This window comes from Sphaeroforma arctica, assembly GCF_001186125.1.
Source record: "Sphaeroforma arctica JP610 unplaced genomic scaffold supercont1.697, whole genome shotgun sequence".
In the NCBI taxonomy this organism is placed as follows: Eukaryota; class Ichthyosporea; order Ichthyophonida; genus Sphaeroforma; species Sphaeroforma arctica.
Window position 1 is genome coordinate 31,514 of NW_014039861.1, and position 18,095 is coordinate 49,608.

The following is an 18,095-nucleotide window of genomic DNA, read 5'->3' on the forward strand; positions in this document are numbered from 1 at the left end:
AGTGGCTCCGGGGTGACCATTGGAGGTAACCGAGTAAGCCACTTGTGTGCTGTAAACTTGATCGGATCTGTTAGAGTGCAATACAGTAGACTCAAAGTGCAGATATATGTATTTATTTGTGACCTTATCTTTGTTTTGATACTTAAGTTGTATGTGCTAGTGCCCAGTCACTTGGGCTGGCCAGGGTAGGGACTCATATGGTCGGTAGGAGAAAATTTCTGCAGACCACTTTAACACTTCGATGCTATTCTATTTCGACTTCCCTGATACTAAATCTCACGTTGATCACATGATGTTTTCCGCATAGGTTGTGACTCACATAGAACCGTAGCTATTTTCAAAATGTTGCGGTTGGCAGACTTAATCCACTCTCGGGAGTTGCAGTTGAGAAACTTAATCTGCTCTCGGAAGCCGGTTAAGTATTAAATCAACTCTCGGGAGTAATTAAAGTAACATATTAGCTCTCGAGAGTGAGCTATTTGTAATGACTTCTATAAATCAAAGAGGATATCTTGCTGTAAAATCTGACGTAGTTGTTCAGTGTTTCTCAACCGTAGTAAATCTTGACCGCTTCACGGAGTAGCGCCAGCTGCCACTTCGATGTAAAGCGAATACCTTCCTCCAGGTAGATAAATTCATAGTATATGAACACTGGTACAGTGTCTAAAATGAGGCGACCTCAGTAGGTCAAACAGCCATCATCTACAAGTTGTTTGAGAATATCCTGAAGCGTCCTAAAGTTCAGATTTATGACCTCTTGAAGTGCGTAAGTCACTATCTTGACCCCTAAAATGCCTGCTATTAATATGGACGTCAGACCGTGCCTTTGAAGGTCATCGAGGATCGCTCCTAGTATTTCAGCTGACTAAATGAACAGGCCATGTTCTTTGTTGAAACGTTGTCTCTTTGGCGGATGTGATCAAGGTATGCTTGCTCCGCTGCCATAGAGTATGGATTCACTATAACGGTTGCATTATTTCCTTGTAGTTCGGACATTCTTGAATGTTTTAGGCTCCACACACACAGGCGGATTTTCACGAGCCAACACGGCTGACATCCACGGGCTATAGTAGATGTCACGTTAAATAATGCCGCCTTTCTCATCCCGTGGTCTGATTTGTTCCTGCCACGGTTTATACTGGGGATGATTTTTCTGTTTGCATATGATCCTCTCAGAGATAGCATCAGGGGTGACCTTGACGTTGACTTCGATGCCCTTCATATAGTTACGATGGTTTTCATTGTAACAAATAGAGTTGAAGAGGACTTTCAGATACGTATCCTGTGCTGGGGCTTTTTCAAGGAGCAATACAGCGTGGTCAATCTCAGACCAATTATACTCCTCCAGGTCGTAAAAAACCAGCGATCCTTCCGGTAGAATATTTACATGATTGCTGTGGTCAAAACCGAGTAAATACTGAGTTCAGTCAGAAGTGTCATGGCACAACTGCTAAATTTGTTTGTGAAACAAGATTTTCTCTAGCATCGGGAAATGTGAAAATACCTGAGTGGAGAGATTTAGCTATATTCTAGGGAAGATTTGGATATACCTAGTGCCGGGAGAATATATGGTTAGGACATACACCAGGGAAGCAGTGTGTCATAGTAGCATAGTGTAGATAGAGAGGTATATAGGCTGTCACATGTATATATGGATATAGTATATATCAACAGAGTAATATCTATGTAGATATCCTCTAGATATATGTGACTGTGTGTAGCTGTATCTGTGGGTAGACTATAGTGAGGGGTAATGAGTATCCCCTATTGGCTAGTACACAGCCTATTGAGACTATGAGTCTATACAGTACAACACTACACTACACTACAATACAGAACAGTAGATAGATATCTATAGCTGTAATAGCTATATATGATGTATTATGTATATGCTACATGAGATATAATGTAGAGTACACACATTTATCTACTAGTAGGTGTAAATATAGAGGAGTATAGATGTAGTGCACCAGGGGAGCCTAGTATGGTGTAGTATAGGGTGGTAGTCTAGTACAGTCTATACTCTAGGTGGTAGAGACAATATATGGTGTGATACATCCAGCTTGTGATGGCTACTAAAGTGGGAGATAACTATTTTAATGGGGAGATATGTGTAGAGAGATAGTAGAGAGATAGAGATAGAAGACTATATCCTATATCATATTTAGAAGGAGATGTTTGTGTGTACATATGTAAAGAGATGATAGTAGAGAGGTTGAGATTGGATTAATCTTCTGTCATATATAGTGGAGAGAAAGAGATAACGGGTACTCTTGTGTCCTTTTTAAACTAGGGGAGAGTACGTAGGTGATGGTAAGGTATAAATACAAGAGAGAACACCACAAGTTTGTTGTCACGTGTTGTGCAGCTGGAGTTATTACTATTTATACCGCCGAACGTAGAGGTATAGATGGGTTCAATTGACAACCAGGTTCCAAACAATCTTTCGCATCAAATATTATTGACTAGATGTCAGCAAAGCATAATATTTTGGAAGAATGTAATGGAGCAGTAACACTTGGATACGCATGGTTTCACATTTACAAGGGGGCATTTATAGACTCGAAGGTTCCCGCAAAAAATACTTGAAGGTTTGTGGTCGTTTACTAGCGTAGTGCCCTGTAGTCTCATGGAAATACATGCCAGATATATTCCGCTTGGAATCTTGGATGTTGTAATAAGGCGCGGGGTACGACACAAGCAAAAAACGCTTATTGTCGCGAGGGACAAAGAGCGGTTGGTGCGTTTATTCCAAGTCACCGACGTCTGAGCCTTTGACTGAACCTGACGAGTATTATATGGTTTAGCCTGGAGAGACTGATCGTCGTTATCTTACGCGTTGGCTGATTTTCTTTACGATACAACTGACCACGAAGATTCCGGCCTCGTTCATCGTCAGTACGGTCAGCAGCGCTGTCACAGCACCACCGCCACGGCCCCCACGATCTCCTTGCATGAGAATCATAAGGATTGCGTTCCCTATGCATATGCCATACATTGATCCTATATTGATCCTCAATTTCCGGCTTAACGCGTTACTAAGCGTTACTCGGTTTAGACAACCGTCAGATTTGTTTAAACACACACTATCTACATGACGATGCGAGGCGAGAAGAAAGACGCGTTTGAGCTTGTCAAAACAAGTAATCATAAAGTCGCTGATACGCCGGTTGCATCAGTTCAGGTTTAAAGGCAACGCTAGATGACATCGGTAGCATCTGATACAAACAATTCATATAAAAGGTGTCGTTATCCAAGGAAAAGAGTACACAGCATTGAGGCAACGATCGACATTTACGGTCAACACCCTCCGTTTTCAAGAGTATCGCATTCGTGATGCGGTCGAAAACTGTTAGCGGAAGCTTTGTAGTAGTAGCAAGCTTTCAACCTTGATGATTGCAGTGTAGATCACAATGATCAGCAATCTCGGCAGCAACTCTTAGATGAATCCTTGTATCGTTGTACATACCAATCTATCAGTTCTCCTGAACTGTTATATTTATCACCGGAGTCACGATAGATTATGATTTTGAAAAGGGAATCAGCAGACACAAAGGTATTGTTCGTGGCCATATTGTGCACAAGTTCACATGGTCATGGGGCCACACACGCAGACATGAATAAAACAAAACATATGAGGTGTCTTTGTAGATAGTGTAGTTGTTTTAGACCGAATTAAGGCGGAGCTTTCTATTTGAGTCAGTCGCAAAGACAACAACGGTACTTTGCACATCTGCGTCGATGCCTGAGCCACTATTGACTTTACAGGGGCCATTGCACCAATGGAGTATATCGTAGTGCTCGAGTTGATCTACCTTAGCCACACTGGTTGAATTCAGTTGCATTCCGAAGTTCTGTCAACCAGTAAACGCTATACACGTTTGTATATGTCCTGGTACTGAGGACACTCTGTTGTTGACAGAAAGACCGGGGGTTTTGTAGCGGTAGCGGTCATTCCATATTTTTTTGCAGTCGATTTAGGTAAAGCTCTTTGTAGCTCATAAAAAGACCAATCTGCTCCAGTGTTACATCCTGAAGTGTAAGTGGATGTAAGAACATCGAGATCTCCTTGAAGATTGCGTATCAGTTATCTAGTGCTGATTTTTCTCAAAGTTATGCAACTTTGTGTACACCTTGATGAAACTTAGGTGAACTTTTGTGACATCTATTTTTTTACAGGTCGAGCTAAAGATTTGCGTCTATACTATTGTGTAAATACTTCATGTTGTTTGTATCGAGGAGCGTCTGCCTATGAAGTGTGGTAATCTTTTTACATTTGCAGATGTGATCACAGCTAGTGCAGGAGATGACAAGGCATACCGAAACTTGAGCTATCTGAATCGATTGGGTGTTGAGTGAGTCTAAACGCTCGCCAGAGAGAGGTTAAGTAGGTGTGCTATTTAATTCTTGATGTTGCTGTAGTCTACACGGACAACTTGGTCAGTCTTGTCTCGCCGAATTGAAGAAGATGTCTTATAAAGTCAAATTCTTTAGGAAGAATGAATACTTTGAGAACAAGGTTGGGGAGTACATGGATTTGATGTGATCTTTTCATATGTTGTGCGTAAAACAACAGTCCAAATTGTGCAGCAGCTGGATGTATAGGGTCGTATTTTACAATCGAATGAGTAGTTAGATATCTTATCTGGTCGAATTGAACGGCCCGTAACCTATTAGCTCAAATACAACGCCTCATTCAGAGAAGTAATATGTACAATTTTGGTCATGTGGACTTTATGTCCTAACCATAACCGTGATTTTCTATGTGAGCTTTTATGCGTGACATTTCGACTGCTGTCGGCTGTTGATATACAGTTCTTTGTACCGAACTATTGTCGAATTTGGAATATTGAAGTGTTGATTTTTGCTTTTATTAAACATGTACATCGCGCGCGATAGAGAGCATACAGGGTTTCCCGTTTTCGTGTAGCAGGGCTTAGTTTATTGGGCCTAGCGCCCTGCGCCCTTAGAACTTTAAAAAAAAGACAAGCCTTATAAAGTCGCCAGGGCGCGTCAAACTCTATTCCGGCTATTTGAGATAATATCTATGTATCACCTCACCATGCGTGTGTATCTGAAGACTGCAGCTCGGGATATACTCTGGTACTGTACTTGTATAATGATAGGCTTGTAGTATATGTGTGTTATGTGTGTTTGAATGGCATGTAGCACACATGCACAACTTTTGTGTGATACAATGGTACGTTGTACACTCTTTGGACCCTACACAAGATCTATCATCTCACCCTGCGAGTGTATTTGAAGACTGCAGCTATGTGGCGTGTACTCGTACAGTACGTGTATAATAACCGGCTAACTAGTAGTGTATGTGTAATGGCATGTTGCATGCACAACTTCTGTGTGATGCAATGCCGAAGGCTGCAACTCGGGTCTTACTCGTACTGTACGTTCATAATGATAGTGATAAGCTCGTAGTGTATGTGTGTTATGTGTGTGTTTGAATGCAGCATGTAGCACACATGCACAACTTCTGTGCGATGCAATGGTATGTTGTACACTCTTTGGACCCGACAGATCTATCATATCACCCTGCGAGTGTATTTGAAGGCTGCAGCTCTGTGTGTATTTGTACAGTACGTGTCGTGTATAACAATAGGCTAGCTAGTAGTGTATGTGTATGTGTGTGTTTGAATGGCATGTAGCATGCATACCTTCTGTGTGATGCATTGGCAGTGTACATTCTTTAGTAACCTGACAGGTTTATCACCTCACCCTGCTCGTGTATTCAACGGCTGCAGCTATATGTCTACTCGTACAGTACGTGTATAATGAAAGGCTAGTAGTAGGCTAAATGTGTGTGTTCGCACTGCCATTATCATCCACAACTTCTGTCATCAGTGTTCCAAGTATTTATTTATGTGGGGTTGTGAAAATTATGATTGGGTCAAACTCTCGACCGACCCAAAATTGCGCGTAGAATCCATTCCGCTGTCAAATTGGGCATATTTTTATTAGTTTATCGACTATATCTTGGTCGAAGGCTGGGTATGCACAATGAGGCGGATTCCGCTCCATTTTAAAAATCACATTTGAGCCAGAAATTTGAAATGGAGCGGAATCCGTTCCATTCTGAGGACTGGTGATTCACTAAGTGGTGATATCTCCCAGCAAAGGGATATATAGTGAGATACATACCGCGCAGTCGGGCGCTGAGCCGCTGAGTCTGACCCATAAGGGCCATAACATTCTATGTAGAAGGCTATAGGGTATAGGGCTATAGGCCTCTATAGGGCTATAGGCCAGTATAGGGCTATAGAGTATAGGCTGACTCACACTTGACAGTCTCGGAGTCGCTGACCGCAATAAAAAATAAAAAAAAAGCTGTCGCACCAACTTTCTACACTCTTTAAAAAAAAGAGTTATAAATAATATATTGTCAAACTATCAGCCTCGTGCCCTCATCGGAGTCATGGTCTCATCCAGTCATTCTACACCAGATCGCTCCGATTCCGATCCACGGCGTTTTCCCTCGAAATGGATTCTCGCGGTACCGAATTTACTCTTAATTGCCACCGAGTCCAAGGCTGGTTCTGAGTGGTCGAAGGCCTGCTTCTAGAAATGTATAAGTGCGCACTCCTGACTCCGGTATTCTCTCTCTCTCTATGTAAGTCTGAGAAATAGAGAGGTTGTAGCCAATTACTAATTAGGTAATTTAGTTTGTAGTATGTACTCCGTAAGCGAGAGTCAGACTCATCAGTCAACAAGTGATTGTACGCAGTGTGGGCTGTGATGTACTGGTGAAAGGTGTGTGGACGCGTGATGAGTGGGGAGTATGTGATTTTACAGCACGAGAAACAATAAAAACATCATCATCTACAGACTACAAGACGATAGGACGGACTGTTCGGTGAACTGTGTAAGTGTATAACGCCTACGAATCCACGCTACCTCCCCCCTCCCCCTTACACACACTCCAGTGACTCCACCACCAATCCGCCATTGCTTCGAATGGTACGATTGGTATCAACAGGTATCTGTAGATTGCCAGTATTTGCGCAAATGTGATATTGGCGAGAAAGGTTGTGAGGAACCAAAAATAATGGCTATTGGTGTGCGATCATTGATGACTAATGATGTGATCTGATTAGAAACTTTACTGATTTTGACGAATGTTTTGAGTTCTATTTGCATGTGTCGAAGATTGGAAGCGGTCTGCAACAACTATATAATGCTATTTCCTAGATTCACAGAAACTCATAATTTGATCAACAGCAGCACATACTAAAATGACTATAACTAGTGTAACTCAACGAGCTTCCAAGGCAGTAAGCCCAATTGCTTCACGGTCAACAGTCGCAGCAGTGGGCCGGGTAGGAGTCGCGAATGTGTCAACTAAATCACAACCGTTAACACGTGCCCAAGTTAACGATGAGTCTCGCATTGCATCTGAAACCTCGCTAATGCAGTGCAGCTATAATACTGTCGCCGGTTGCTGATGACGATATAGAAGTAGTCTTGAAACGATTCGAGCTTGAGACCCGGTGTACTGAATATAAACGTCCAAGAAGACGAGTCTGCAAGGTGTCCGCGATACCTGAGTAAATAATTTCAATGCTTTCGGTTTGTTGAAGGAGAAGATAAGGCTCTATTAAATCGCATCAGAGCTATGTTCTCGAACCCATATTCGATAAATCCTAGTGCCTTGCCTGGTGGCGCTTTGGATTCTCGGTGTGTCGATCCGTTTCATTCAGGGTGCACACAGCTTCTGGTAATAAGCACGTGCGTATTGACGCTCGACTATGGGTGTGAGAACCCCTAAATCTTAATTGTACCTAAAAATTTATCGTTTGCTTATCTGGTGGTATCTAGTTTTGAAGTAATAAATACAAGCGCTGTAGTATTCGGGTTGTTTGTAAATTGGGTTTCTGGACAATATGCATGATCGAATAAGTGTTTCCGACATCGATACAATTTGTTGTAGCAACATACAAATAGAGTACATATACATAGAATCAGCAAACACTCAATTCAAATGAAGTAATATACATGCAACATGACTGAAACTGGTATATGTTTGCATAGAATATGCATGATCGAATGAGTGTTTCCGACATCGATACCATTTCTTGTAGCATTATACAAACAGAGTATGTATACATAGAATAAGCAAACACTCAAATCAAATGGAGTCATATGCATACAACATGACTGAAACTGATATATGCTTGCATAGTTTCGTGACGACCTATCGCATCGATAGACTGTACACTTGCATATGAATATTTAGTGATGCATGTACACAATGATGTAACTATTGATTTCACATATCCTATATATAAAAAACACAGTATTATGCTCTTGATATCCTATCATTTGAAGACGTCATGTAAGTTCGCTCATGAATACATGTATATCATAGTTTGCGGTTGTAATCGAATGCAAGAAATAATTTGAACTTGCATGTAGCATTGGCAAGTAGCTTACGGTTGAGTTACAGTACAAAAAGCATAAAAAACCATCTTTCGTATACCAAATATTAGTAAATGTACGTATGTATTATGTTTTTATCTAAAACAGCGTATTCTACAGAACTGTATGTGCTTTTGTGCTTGCACGTCTACATTTCTGCGTCTCAGTGTTAATGTTTCCTTTCCGTTTGTTTTAAACTGTACCTTTAGTGTCAATATACATATATGTTGGAGCGTATCGTTGCGTACAGAGCAAGTGTGGTACATATTGTATTCTTGCTTGCTAGTCCGGTTTGTGCACTCAAGTGCAGGTATATACTGAATATACATACCTGTCTGGACGATATTGTGCGAAGAACGCAGCGATAGTTGCCATGGATTAGGAGTCACTCATGTGTCAAGATCTGATTTTCTTAGCGCTATTTCTTACTGAGCACCGTTGTGCATGGATCATCCTTATGCCTATCTACATAATTTGCATGGTACCTGAGTTCGTTTAGAAAGTCATCGACAATTTGTCGATATTTGGTAGTTTCATTGGTAACATTGCGAGTACATAAATCGCAACTTGCTACCATATACTTTGCACAATATACAATCGGGATCCTACTACTTCAATACTCACCTACATGTATATGCCCTCCTTGATTTAACATGTATATGCCTTCCCTTTTAAGCAAAGAAATAGATAAATTTAAAGATCGGCAGACATATTTTAGTACTGAACAGAAAATCGTGAAGCACACAGACAATCGTGCATGTGAATTTCGAAGCAATTGATTGTGTGAACGACTTCACTATGAATGGTGTTTTCTAAAACAGCTATTTCGAAGAGCTGTATTTGCTTTTATGCTTGCAAGTCTGCATTTCCGTGTGGAAGTTTCCTTTCCAGTTGTTTTTAGTGTCAATGCATATATATATATATATTATATATATATATATATATATTATATATATATATATATATATATATATATACATCTATATAGATATACATATATATATATATATATATATATATATATACATATACATATACATATATACATACACACACACACACACACACACACACATATATATATATACATATATATATCTATATATATGTAAGAGCACATCGTTGCATACGGAACAAGTTTGGTACATAATGTATTCCCGCTTGCTAGTCTTGCAACATGTATACAAGTATATACATATACATACAAACATTCAAACAATATTAATTTGGACGATATAGTGAGAAGAACGCAGAGATACATGCCGTGGACGAGGAGTCACTCATGCGTCAAGATCTGCTTTTCTTAGCGTGATTTCTAACTGAGCACCGTCGTGAATGAATCAGCGTTTAGCACATCTACATAATTTACATGGGACCTGAGTTCGTTTAGAAAGATATCGACAATTTGTCGATATTTTGCAGTTTCACTGGTAACATTGTGAATACAGATATCACAACTTTCTACTATAATCTGTGCACAATTTACAATCGGCATCCTACTACTTGGATAATTGACTACGTGTACATCGCCCTCCCCTATTTAGCAATGAAATAGATAAATTTGAAGATCGGCAGACGTATTTTAGTACTTAACAGAAAATCGTAAAGCACACAGGCAATCGGGCATGTGAATTTTGAAGCAACTATGTGAACGACTTCACTATTTCAAAAAGTACACACAACAAACGTATAAAACCGAGCAAGAGGGACTGAACAGCGTGTACCAATACTACTATTTTCCAACATGGAGGAACAGCGCATATATGATAAAATTAATAAAAACGTCAAGATATAACCATATACACACACCGATGAATTGCATTTCAGACTTCATTAGCGCTAGCCTTCAGATACGCCCAGTCACCGATACAAGGTATAATTCCTCGACCAATACAAGACAACGACACAGTGTCGACTTGTATCACCCTTTGTCTTCTCGACGAGGTCATGTCTACGGCACCCGATGGTAAAGCTCTAACGGTCAATTGAACTCATATGCAGCAGTGTTATGTCCAGTGAGTGTTATGTCCCGTGTAAAACCCACCTCATCCACATTAGATGGTGATTGATGACGCTTGATAATAGTTTTACCAAAATGACCACCACTGCGCAAGCCAATATATTGCGATGTATTCTTTTGGAGACAGTACTCAAACGCGAACGTTGTCTGATTATCCACCGTCGATAACATTGTGCACTCGACACACGAGTGCTTATCTAAGCGTCCTGTAGGATTCGTAAGAAGACACAATGGCTATGATTCGAACTGGTGTTTCTACGATCGAAAGTCGATTGCACGATTCGGTCTGTACACTTTAGAGAGGCATGACAAAGCGAGTGCCGTCAGTACTTCATCCCAAAAGACGCTAAATGGAATGTGTGTGTCTTAGTGATGACATACGAGTCGCTGCATCCAAGGAAGACCTTTCTCAGCTTCTGTGTATACATCTCACTGAATCAGTTTTTATGTATTACATATAAAGTTTCAGATAAGAGAGACTCCAACTTTATATGCGCTAGTCAAGTTCAGATGTCCCCGAACGTTCAAAGATAAACTCAGTCACAGGCTGTATAGTAAGTATCCGAGGGCAGGCAGCATTGATAAGAAATAACCTATTGTGCCCCTCGGCGTATTGCCTCCCAGCGTTTGTAGTTGTCGCGATCGGCCACATGACAAGCCCTGATATAATCCACCGTCTCCCTGGCAATCATAAATTCTGGTTCCATGTATTGAAAAAATTCGTTGACAGTCATCTTCTCCCAGTGAAGCAATCTACTCAGACACTTCTCGTGTTCTCTGGACTTAGTCTGTTGCCGCATTAAGTAGAGCGTTTTATACATCGTTACCTTGTCCTCGATGCCTGTGTACTTTCTAGCACGTGCCTGTCCATACAATTCCTTCACACGGCGTTCCAGCATCGGCGGCTTGTTAGCCTTCCCCTTAAATGACTCAGAGATACAGATAGCCTGGGCAAGATCCATCATTAGTGGATCAATCCAAGAAGGATCACCTCCGACACGGCTTACTTCCTGGTGCTCCTTTGCGAGTATACTATAACCGGTGTTTTTACCTCCAGTCGTCGTAGTCTTTGTAGTCACTGCTAATGAGACCGAGCGATTCAATAAGGCAAGAGCTTTGGTTGTATCTCCCAGTTGTTCTATAGATTCGGGTGTGAGGTGGATACGGTTCCACACACTATCACCGGAAGGGTTTGCTCCCGATTTGGTCGAAGCTTTTGCAATCTTACCAGCGGTCCGTTTGTTGCGATTGTTTAGTATCACTTTTGTTCGCGTTGTGATAACGTTCTTATTATTCTTGTTTGCATTTGTAAAATGTTTGCCATCACGCTTACCACCACGCTGCGTATTCGCGTGTCTGACCATACTTACAGATATCAAAGATGATCGAAATGAAATACACTAAGCAATATGTACACTTGTACACACTGTAGTGTTCGTGATATCAGATGCCACACACACGTAAAATATTTTGCTGCTATATGTTTCTGTAATCTGTACTCGACGTTCGACGACATCAGACAGATTCTCCGTACAATAAATATGAGCACCAATTATAGCCCATATAAAGAGTATCTGTAGATCTTAATTGGCTTGTATGCTTCGTATACTATAAGATTCAATGATTCGCCTTTTTAATTATTATACTGATATATACACCATTCGGAGACAGATTCTTCGTACAATAAACATGAGAACTAATTGTAGCTAATATTAATCGTATCTGTAATTCTTAGTTTATGCTTTTTAAGGTTTAAGGTTTCGATACTTTGTATATTTAAAGATAAATACACCTTGCGGATCCGATTTCGGATGCGTTTTTTAAAAACCGTTTAACGTTAAACTATGAGAGGAGGCTCAAGCATTTTGTTTTCTCTCTCTATGCTCCGAAGTCCGGGTTCTCCGAGACTCCGACTAAATAAACTTCGATGAAATACATACATATTTTACAATTTTACACGGCCCTCTGCCCTCTGGTCTCGGGATATGGGTCTCGGCTAAATTTACGATTTGTCGTCTTGTGTGACTGTGAAGTGTCAAGTGTGAACTGTGAAGTATTTAACCTGATTTCTGCTCGCGACCCTACTCTTAAAAATCTTACATGTACTATACATATTGTGAATGCTTTGTCCGGTGTGGGGAGAGTTCACTGGTCAGTGGTAACGTACAAGGTATGTAGCTGAAAACGTACTACGTTTTACGATAACGCACACAATTATAAAAGTTTTTACGCATACCGTATTCATTTTGGTGTTTCCAAAATGACAACTTCAAAAAACAGAAACAGGAACTGTTCTAAATAGATCAACAAATGACAAATATACATTGGTCCGGATCCAAAACTGCAAAATTCAATCTATATATCAGGTATTCGCCCATATTTTGGTGAATATAGTTGGGTGGCATTTGCCTATATATTGGCAGTCATAATCGCCAAGGTCATGTTACGTACGAAAACGTATCCCGTTTACCGCTATCGCAACGTTTTAAAAACGTATTTACCCTACGTAATGAGCCCTGAGATTTATTGACAGACAGAGACAGGTCAGTATTTCTGTCTGTCCTATCAAGTGTTGAATATATTGTCTGATTTTCATTAGTGATTATTCGATTGAAAATGGAAATATAGAAGCAAGGTATGGATATTTCGGAAGCGCCTTTAGAATTCTGCACAATGGACAGGCGTCGATGACTCACTCGATTGACGAATTAAAAAGTTCAGATTTGGCCTGATAGATTTGTATCTCTACCAATAAAAACGTTTTAATATCAGAGCGACTATTTCTATGTTAAAATAGCCGGACGGTCTCAACTCTCAACTTGCCGTTTATTCCTTTTTGTTTTTTTGTTTCGAGCTATAAATACAGGCACCCTTGCAATTTGCAAATTGCACACTCCACAAACGGCTATTTCGCAGCTACAATAGTTAATCATGTTCGCTTCTTCCAAGACAGTATCAGGTATTGCACGAGCCAGCTTCATCGGTGCACGCATAGCCTTGCCAGTCTCCGCACGCATGGTAAACCACTCACTTCTTAGAAGCAAAACTTCGTACTCGAAGGAACTCACCGGCCCCATGGCCAAACCTATGAAAGGTACCGCGCGTGCTACAGCCGAGAGTTTTGATGATTACTACACTGAGGTCAAGACTGGTTCCGGCTACAACGTGGTAGTTGATCATTTGCCAGAGTCTAAAGGTGGAAAGGGTCCATCTCCATTAGAGTATGCTCTCACCTCGCTTGCCGGGTGCAAGACATCGGCGTTCAAAACACTAGCAAAGGAGGCCGGATTCAAGATAGACAACATTCAGTACAAGATGAGTGCGAACTTTGATCCACGTGGTTACAATGGTGGCATGACGTATGCTGGTTTCACACATATAAAATTGGATGCGAAGATCAAAACGTCACTTACAGGAGAGGAACTGAAGGAAGCGGCGGAGGAGGTCGCGCACAGGTGCATCATTGCCGCAACATTCGAGAAGGCTGGTGTAGAGATGGATGTCACTTGGACCAAAGTGGAGTAGGCGAGTTTAAGTAATAAAGTATGTCAGGTATCTGAGATTTGACTGTTTCTAGTATCGGGTGTGTATTTGAAATCGACGGAAGAAGGCTGTTGGACGCGTCCTTTCTACGACTTTGTGATGTTCTTGTAGAATAGCGGGTATTATATTGGTAGTCCTTTCCACGACTTCGTGATGTTCCTGTAGAATAGCGGGTACTATACTGGTATCAGGTGCTAAACAGTAGATAATACGGGATAAGCTAAGACATAACAGCCTAGACAAACAGCTTAGATGGCACCATTTGCTATGTCTGCGACACACGTCCAGTAGATTTTATTATATCATTCAAGTCGTGTGCTTAGTTAGTAGACCATGGATGTTACCACTTAATAGGATGCGAGCACATTTTAGGCCACGCTCTCCAGTAGAGAATCTCAACTAGACTTGTGCGAACTTTCGTACTGTTCAAGTTCCGTTTCCATGAAGTCGCGCACCTAGAAGTGAGAAGAATGTGGCGAAATGGAAAGAAGGGCTGTGTAAGAGAAAAGGTCAAAATGAAACGAATATTTCACTCATAAACTCTGTGCTGTGGTGCGTCGTGGCTCCGTAAAAGAATCAAACAAACCGAATATCGGAACCATAAAATCGCTCCACACAAAGTACTGAACCTTTTTCATGAGCCCCTGAATGTCTTCGTTACATTCGGTCATCGTATCAGTAGGTATCGCGTCACCGTACTTTATCACCATATTTCCCGGAGAGATCCAAGTTTGACCTGCGTACGTAGAATGCGCAATACGTAAGACGGACGTCCGCACGCATTGCAAGCGATGCTAAGAAATTACCCTACCAGCTTCCTAGCAATTTCTGGAAACAAATTTCGACCTACAATACGCAAAGTTTAGTCAAGCTTTCAAAATCTCCGAGCTGAATATATACATACCAAGCGGGTGAATTTTCCTGGCACCTAGAAGAACGCACGGATACACGACCTTTTTGTTGCGGATAGCCAACCTGAAGATCAAGGGCTTGAACTCTCCCACTTTCCCTGTCTTTGTGCGTAATCCTTCCGGGAATAGACCCTGTGGACAAGATGGAGAAGCGGATATTACACAGCCATTTCATATGTAGGTTCAGACTGGAGGGCACCCGGGAGTGCTATTCAGCAAACAAACACAATCGAAACATGCCAGGGATGAAAACGCAGATTTGTCTGCGCAGAAGAAAAACCTCTTAACCGCTCACAGTGTATACACTCCAACACGTGCATAATATCATGTGATTAGGCAAGATATATATTCTAGGCACTAGGTGTCCACGAATATGTCCACTGACGAAATACATGGTCCGCCATTTCCGAAATAACCTATGCAATGAGTTGCGCACCATTGTGAAGTTGGGTTTTTCCAGCCAAGCCGAGGATTCTTGTGCTGACAATCGGGCAGATTCCTTGTTGGTCTCGGTACTTTGTTGATCCTACAACGCAACAAAATGTACAAAATTGATAGTAAGCGCTCTGAAAAACTCTAACTAGATAAATGGTAGCAGTCTAGGTGCAGTGGACTCGGTAGCACGAAGACAAAGTGATACATGTGTACAGACACCGATTTGCATCGAGAACAGCCACTTCATAAAACCAAATATGTGACAAGAGAGGAAGAAATTACACTCACAAATAAAACAACGTATTAGCACGGCTGCCGGTGATATAGAAATCCAAAATCCGATCAATCTTTTAATGACCAACTATATACCCTTCTATTCCAAACAGGTTTAGCGCGTTCAGCTAAAATTTAATAAACTACAAATTACTGAACAAAGCCAGTCGCCCGAAAGAGACTGGGATAACATTCTACTCGCGCAACAAATCTGACAATGAAGAACGCTAATATAGTAGGTATAAACGCGGGATGCCCTGCATTTATCAATACATCGGATCGATATCAGCACATATACTACTCACCCACAACTCATTAACTCAAAAGAATCGCGAAAGGAAGAATAAGATCTAAATCCATCTCCATACATTCACCAGCACACAAGACATACATTGGGTTTCGCGAATTTTATGGGAATACCCCCCATCTTGCGGACCCACGCGCCAAACAAAGGAATTTCCACCACAAATTGCGCTACAATGACAGTCATGTTTTCGTTATTCAGCTCGTCGACCCAGAAACAGTCCCACCTGATACCGAGATGCGTGAAAGACAGATAATATTGTGTGACATATATGTTTGGCACTTGCAGATTTCCAAATCCCGACAGTGAAGCTTTAGCTATTATACCGGGGTGTGCGGTGCCAACTACACACGTCTTGCAAGTTGTAAGAATCGTCGGCAAATTCGCATTAAAGTGCGGTATGAAAATCGAGCAATATGTTTCAAATTTTGAGCGCTAGCATAACTTACGCTGTGACGTGGTTGACGAAGAAAACGAAGTCCTTGGGGTTCTTTGGGACGTTGTGGAACTCGATATTGAGAATCGGCTTTTGTATAAACCTCAAAATCTGTAAATGGGGACAAAGACATGGAGCTGAATTCTCGAGAAAGGAAGAACGATCCTCACAGGTATTTACAAAATGTGAATAACTGATATTTACATATTTTACCGATGTGGCAAAATAGATGCATGTGAATAATCTCTAAATTTGAGCGTGCAACTCCCGACGACAATCTTGAACTACGGCACACGGGCAATGACATGTGAACGATAAAAATTCTATATTTTAAATGCGTAGTGTGCATTCATGTGGTACTTTGGACAGACCTGCGAGGCATCAAGTCGTTATAAATAGTAAGCCCGCAGTGCAAAAGGAGAAAGAGATATCGAAAGAACATTGAAATTACGCCAGCAGTTTAGATTTTACGTCTCTGTCTCACACAGATTGTAAACGTCCGGAATCGAGACAATAAAATACCTGCATATTATCTAATCAAATATGTGACTTAAACAGACGGGAGGAACACCTGCGGTGCACTCTGGCCAATCAGATACCATTGTCAGCTAGACACCCAACTACAAGCTCCAAAATGGATTCAACGGAAACGCCTCACTGTGGTGTACTTTTGGGATTTATAACAAAAGCATTTCACATTCTACATCACCATTGGGCAATACTGTAACGTGTGTCAAAAACTTCTGTGTAACTACAGCAGAGTTCAAAAGTATCACGAGTACACACAAGAGGTCACTTTTACGAATATGGCCGATTCCCATGCTAGGTACATACAGTGTGGCAGATGTAAAGTCCCCTTCGGAGCATCTCGCGGTTGTCAATAAAGAAGAACCATGGTATGAGAAAGAAGCCCACGAATAGGTGACATCCCACAAGTGTCAGGTAGAAGTAAACGGTTGTGAGGATCTGTTGAGGACGACAGCACAATTTATTTTATATCGTTAGTTGGGAAGCAATTCAATCGAAATCGATAAATATAAGCACAAAATGGTTGCGGCCGTGAAGATTTGCTGAGAATGCATAGTGAGTTTTGATTGGTAGCCCAGAAGCATTTCCATCGATATGGATCTTACAAGCAAATAATGGCAATCTATGCGAACATATACAAATTATTAGTGCTTCCCGAGATCATCCTGAGTTGACACATTTCCTCATCCCTATAGTGGAATAACCCGCTCCAACATAACACTACTACCCAATTTGCAATCTATAATTCCAAAAGTAAAAGTAATTGCATCGCGTAATACATTAGTATAACATACATGCACACAATTATGCTTATGGAATTGTACATACGTAAGACATTGTTCATTTGTATATAAACCTATAACAATATGAGAATATATTGATTTGTTCACATTTATATAACGAAATCGCAATAAGGGAATACTGTACGAACATATATATAAAATAATATAATATAAAAATATAATAACATAATAATATATATAACATACATTTATATATAAATATGTATGTATAGGCAGGGATAGATAACGATAAATAAATATAGCTATAGATACTATATATATGCATATACATATGTGCGTAAATATATATATATATATACATATGTGCGTAAAAATATACACACACATATATACATACATACAGTCATACATACACACACACATATATATATGAATACATATAAATATAAACCTATACATATATATATGTATA

General features: G+C 40.6%; 3 protein-coding genes across 3 annotated transcripts; 1 reads left to right on the forward strand and 2 right to left on the reverse strand.

Annotated features, from left to right (window-relative positions):
* Positions 1–10,248: 10,248 nt before the first annotated feature.
* On the reverse strand, positions 10,249–12,119 carry SARC_08100 (hypothetical protein). Its single transcript, XM_014297933.1, has one exon. The coding sequence runs from the start codon at positions 11,812–11,814 to the stop codon at positions 11,044–11,046; it is 771 nt and encodes a 256-aa protein (XP_014153408.1). The 5' UTR covers positions 11,815–12,119; the 3' UTR covers positions 10,249–11,043.
* Positions 12,120–13,271: 1,152 nt separating this feature from the next.
* Positions 13,272–17,321, reverse strand: SARC_08101 (hypothetical protein; the record flags this gene model as incomplete). Its single annotated transcript, XM_014297934.1, has 6 exons — positions 13,272–14,729; positions 14,898–15,036; positions 15,341–15,430; positions 16,004–16,142; positions 16,366–16,463; positions 17,187–17,321. Coding segments are annotated over 6 exons (804 nt in total), but the record flags the coding sequence as incomplete, so codon positions are not given.
* On the forward strand, positions 13,351–14,002 carry SARC_08102 (hypothetical protein). Its single transcript, XM_014297935.1, has one exon. The coding sequence runs from the start codon at positions 13,382–13,384 to the stop codon at positions 13,973–13,975; it is 594 nt and encodes a 197-aa protein (XP_014153410.1). The 5' UTR covers positions 13,351–13,381; the 3' UTR covers positions 13,976–14,002.
* Positions 17,322–18,095: the final 774 nt, after the last annotated feature.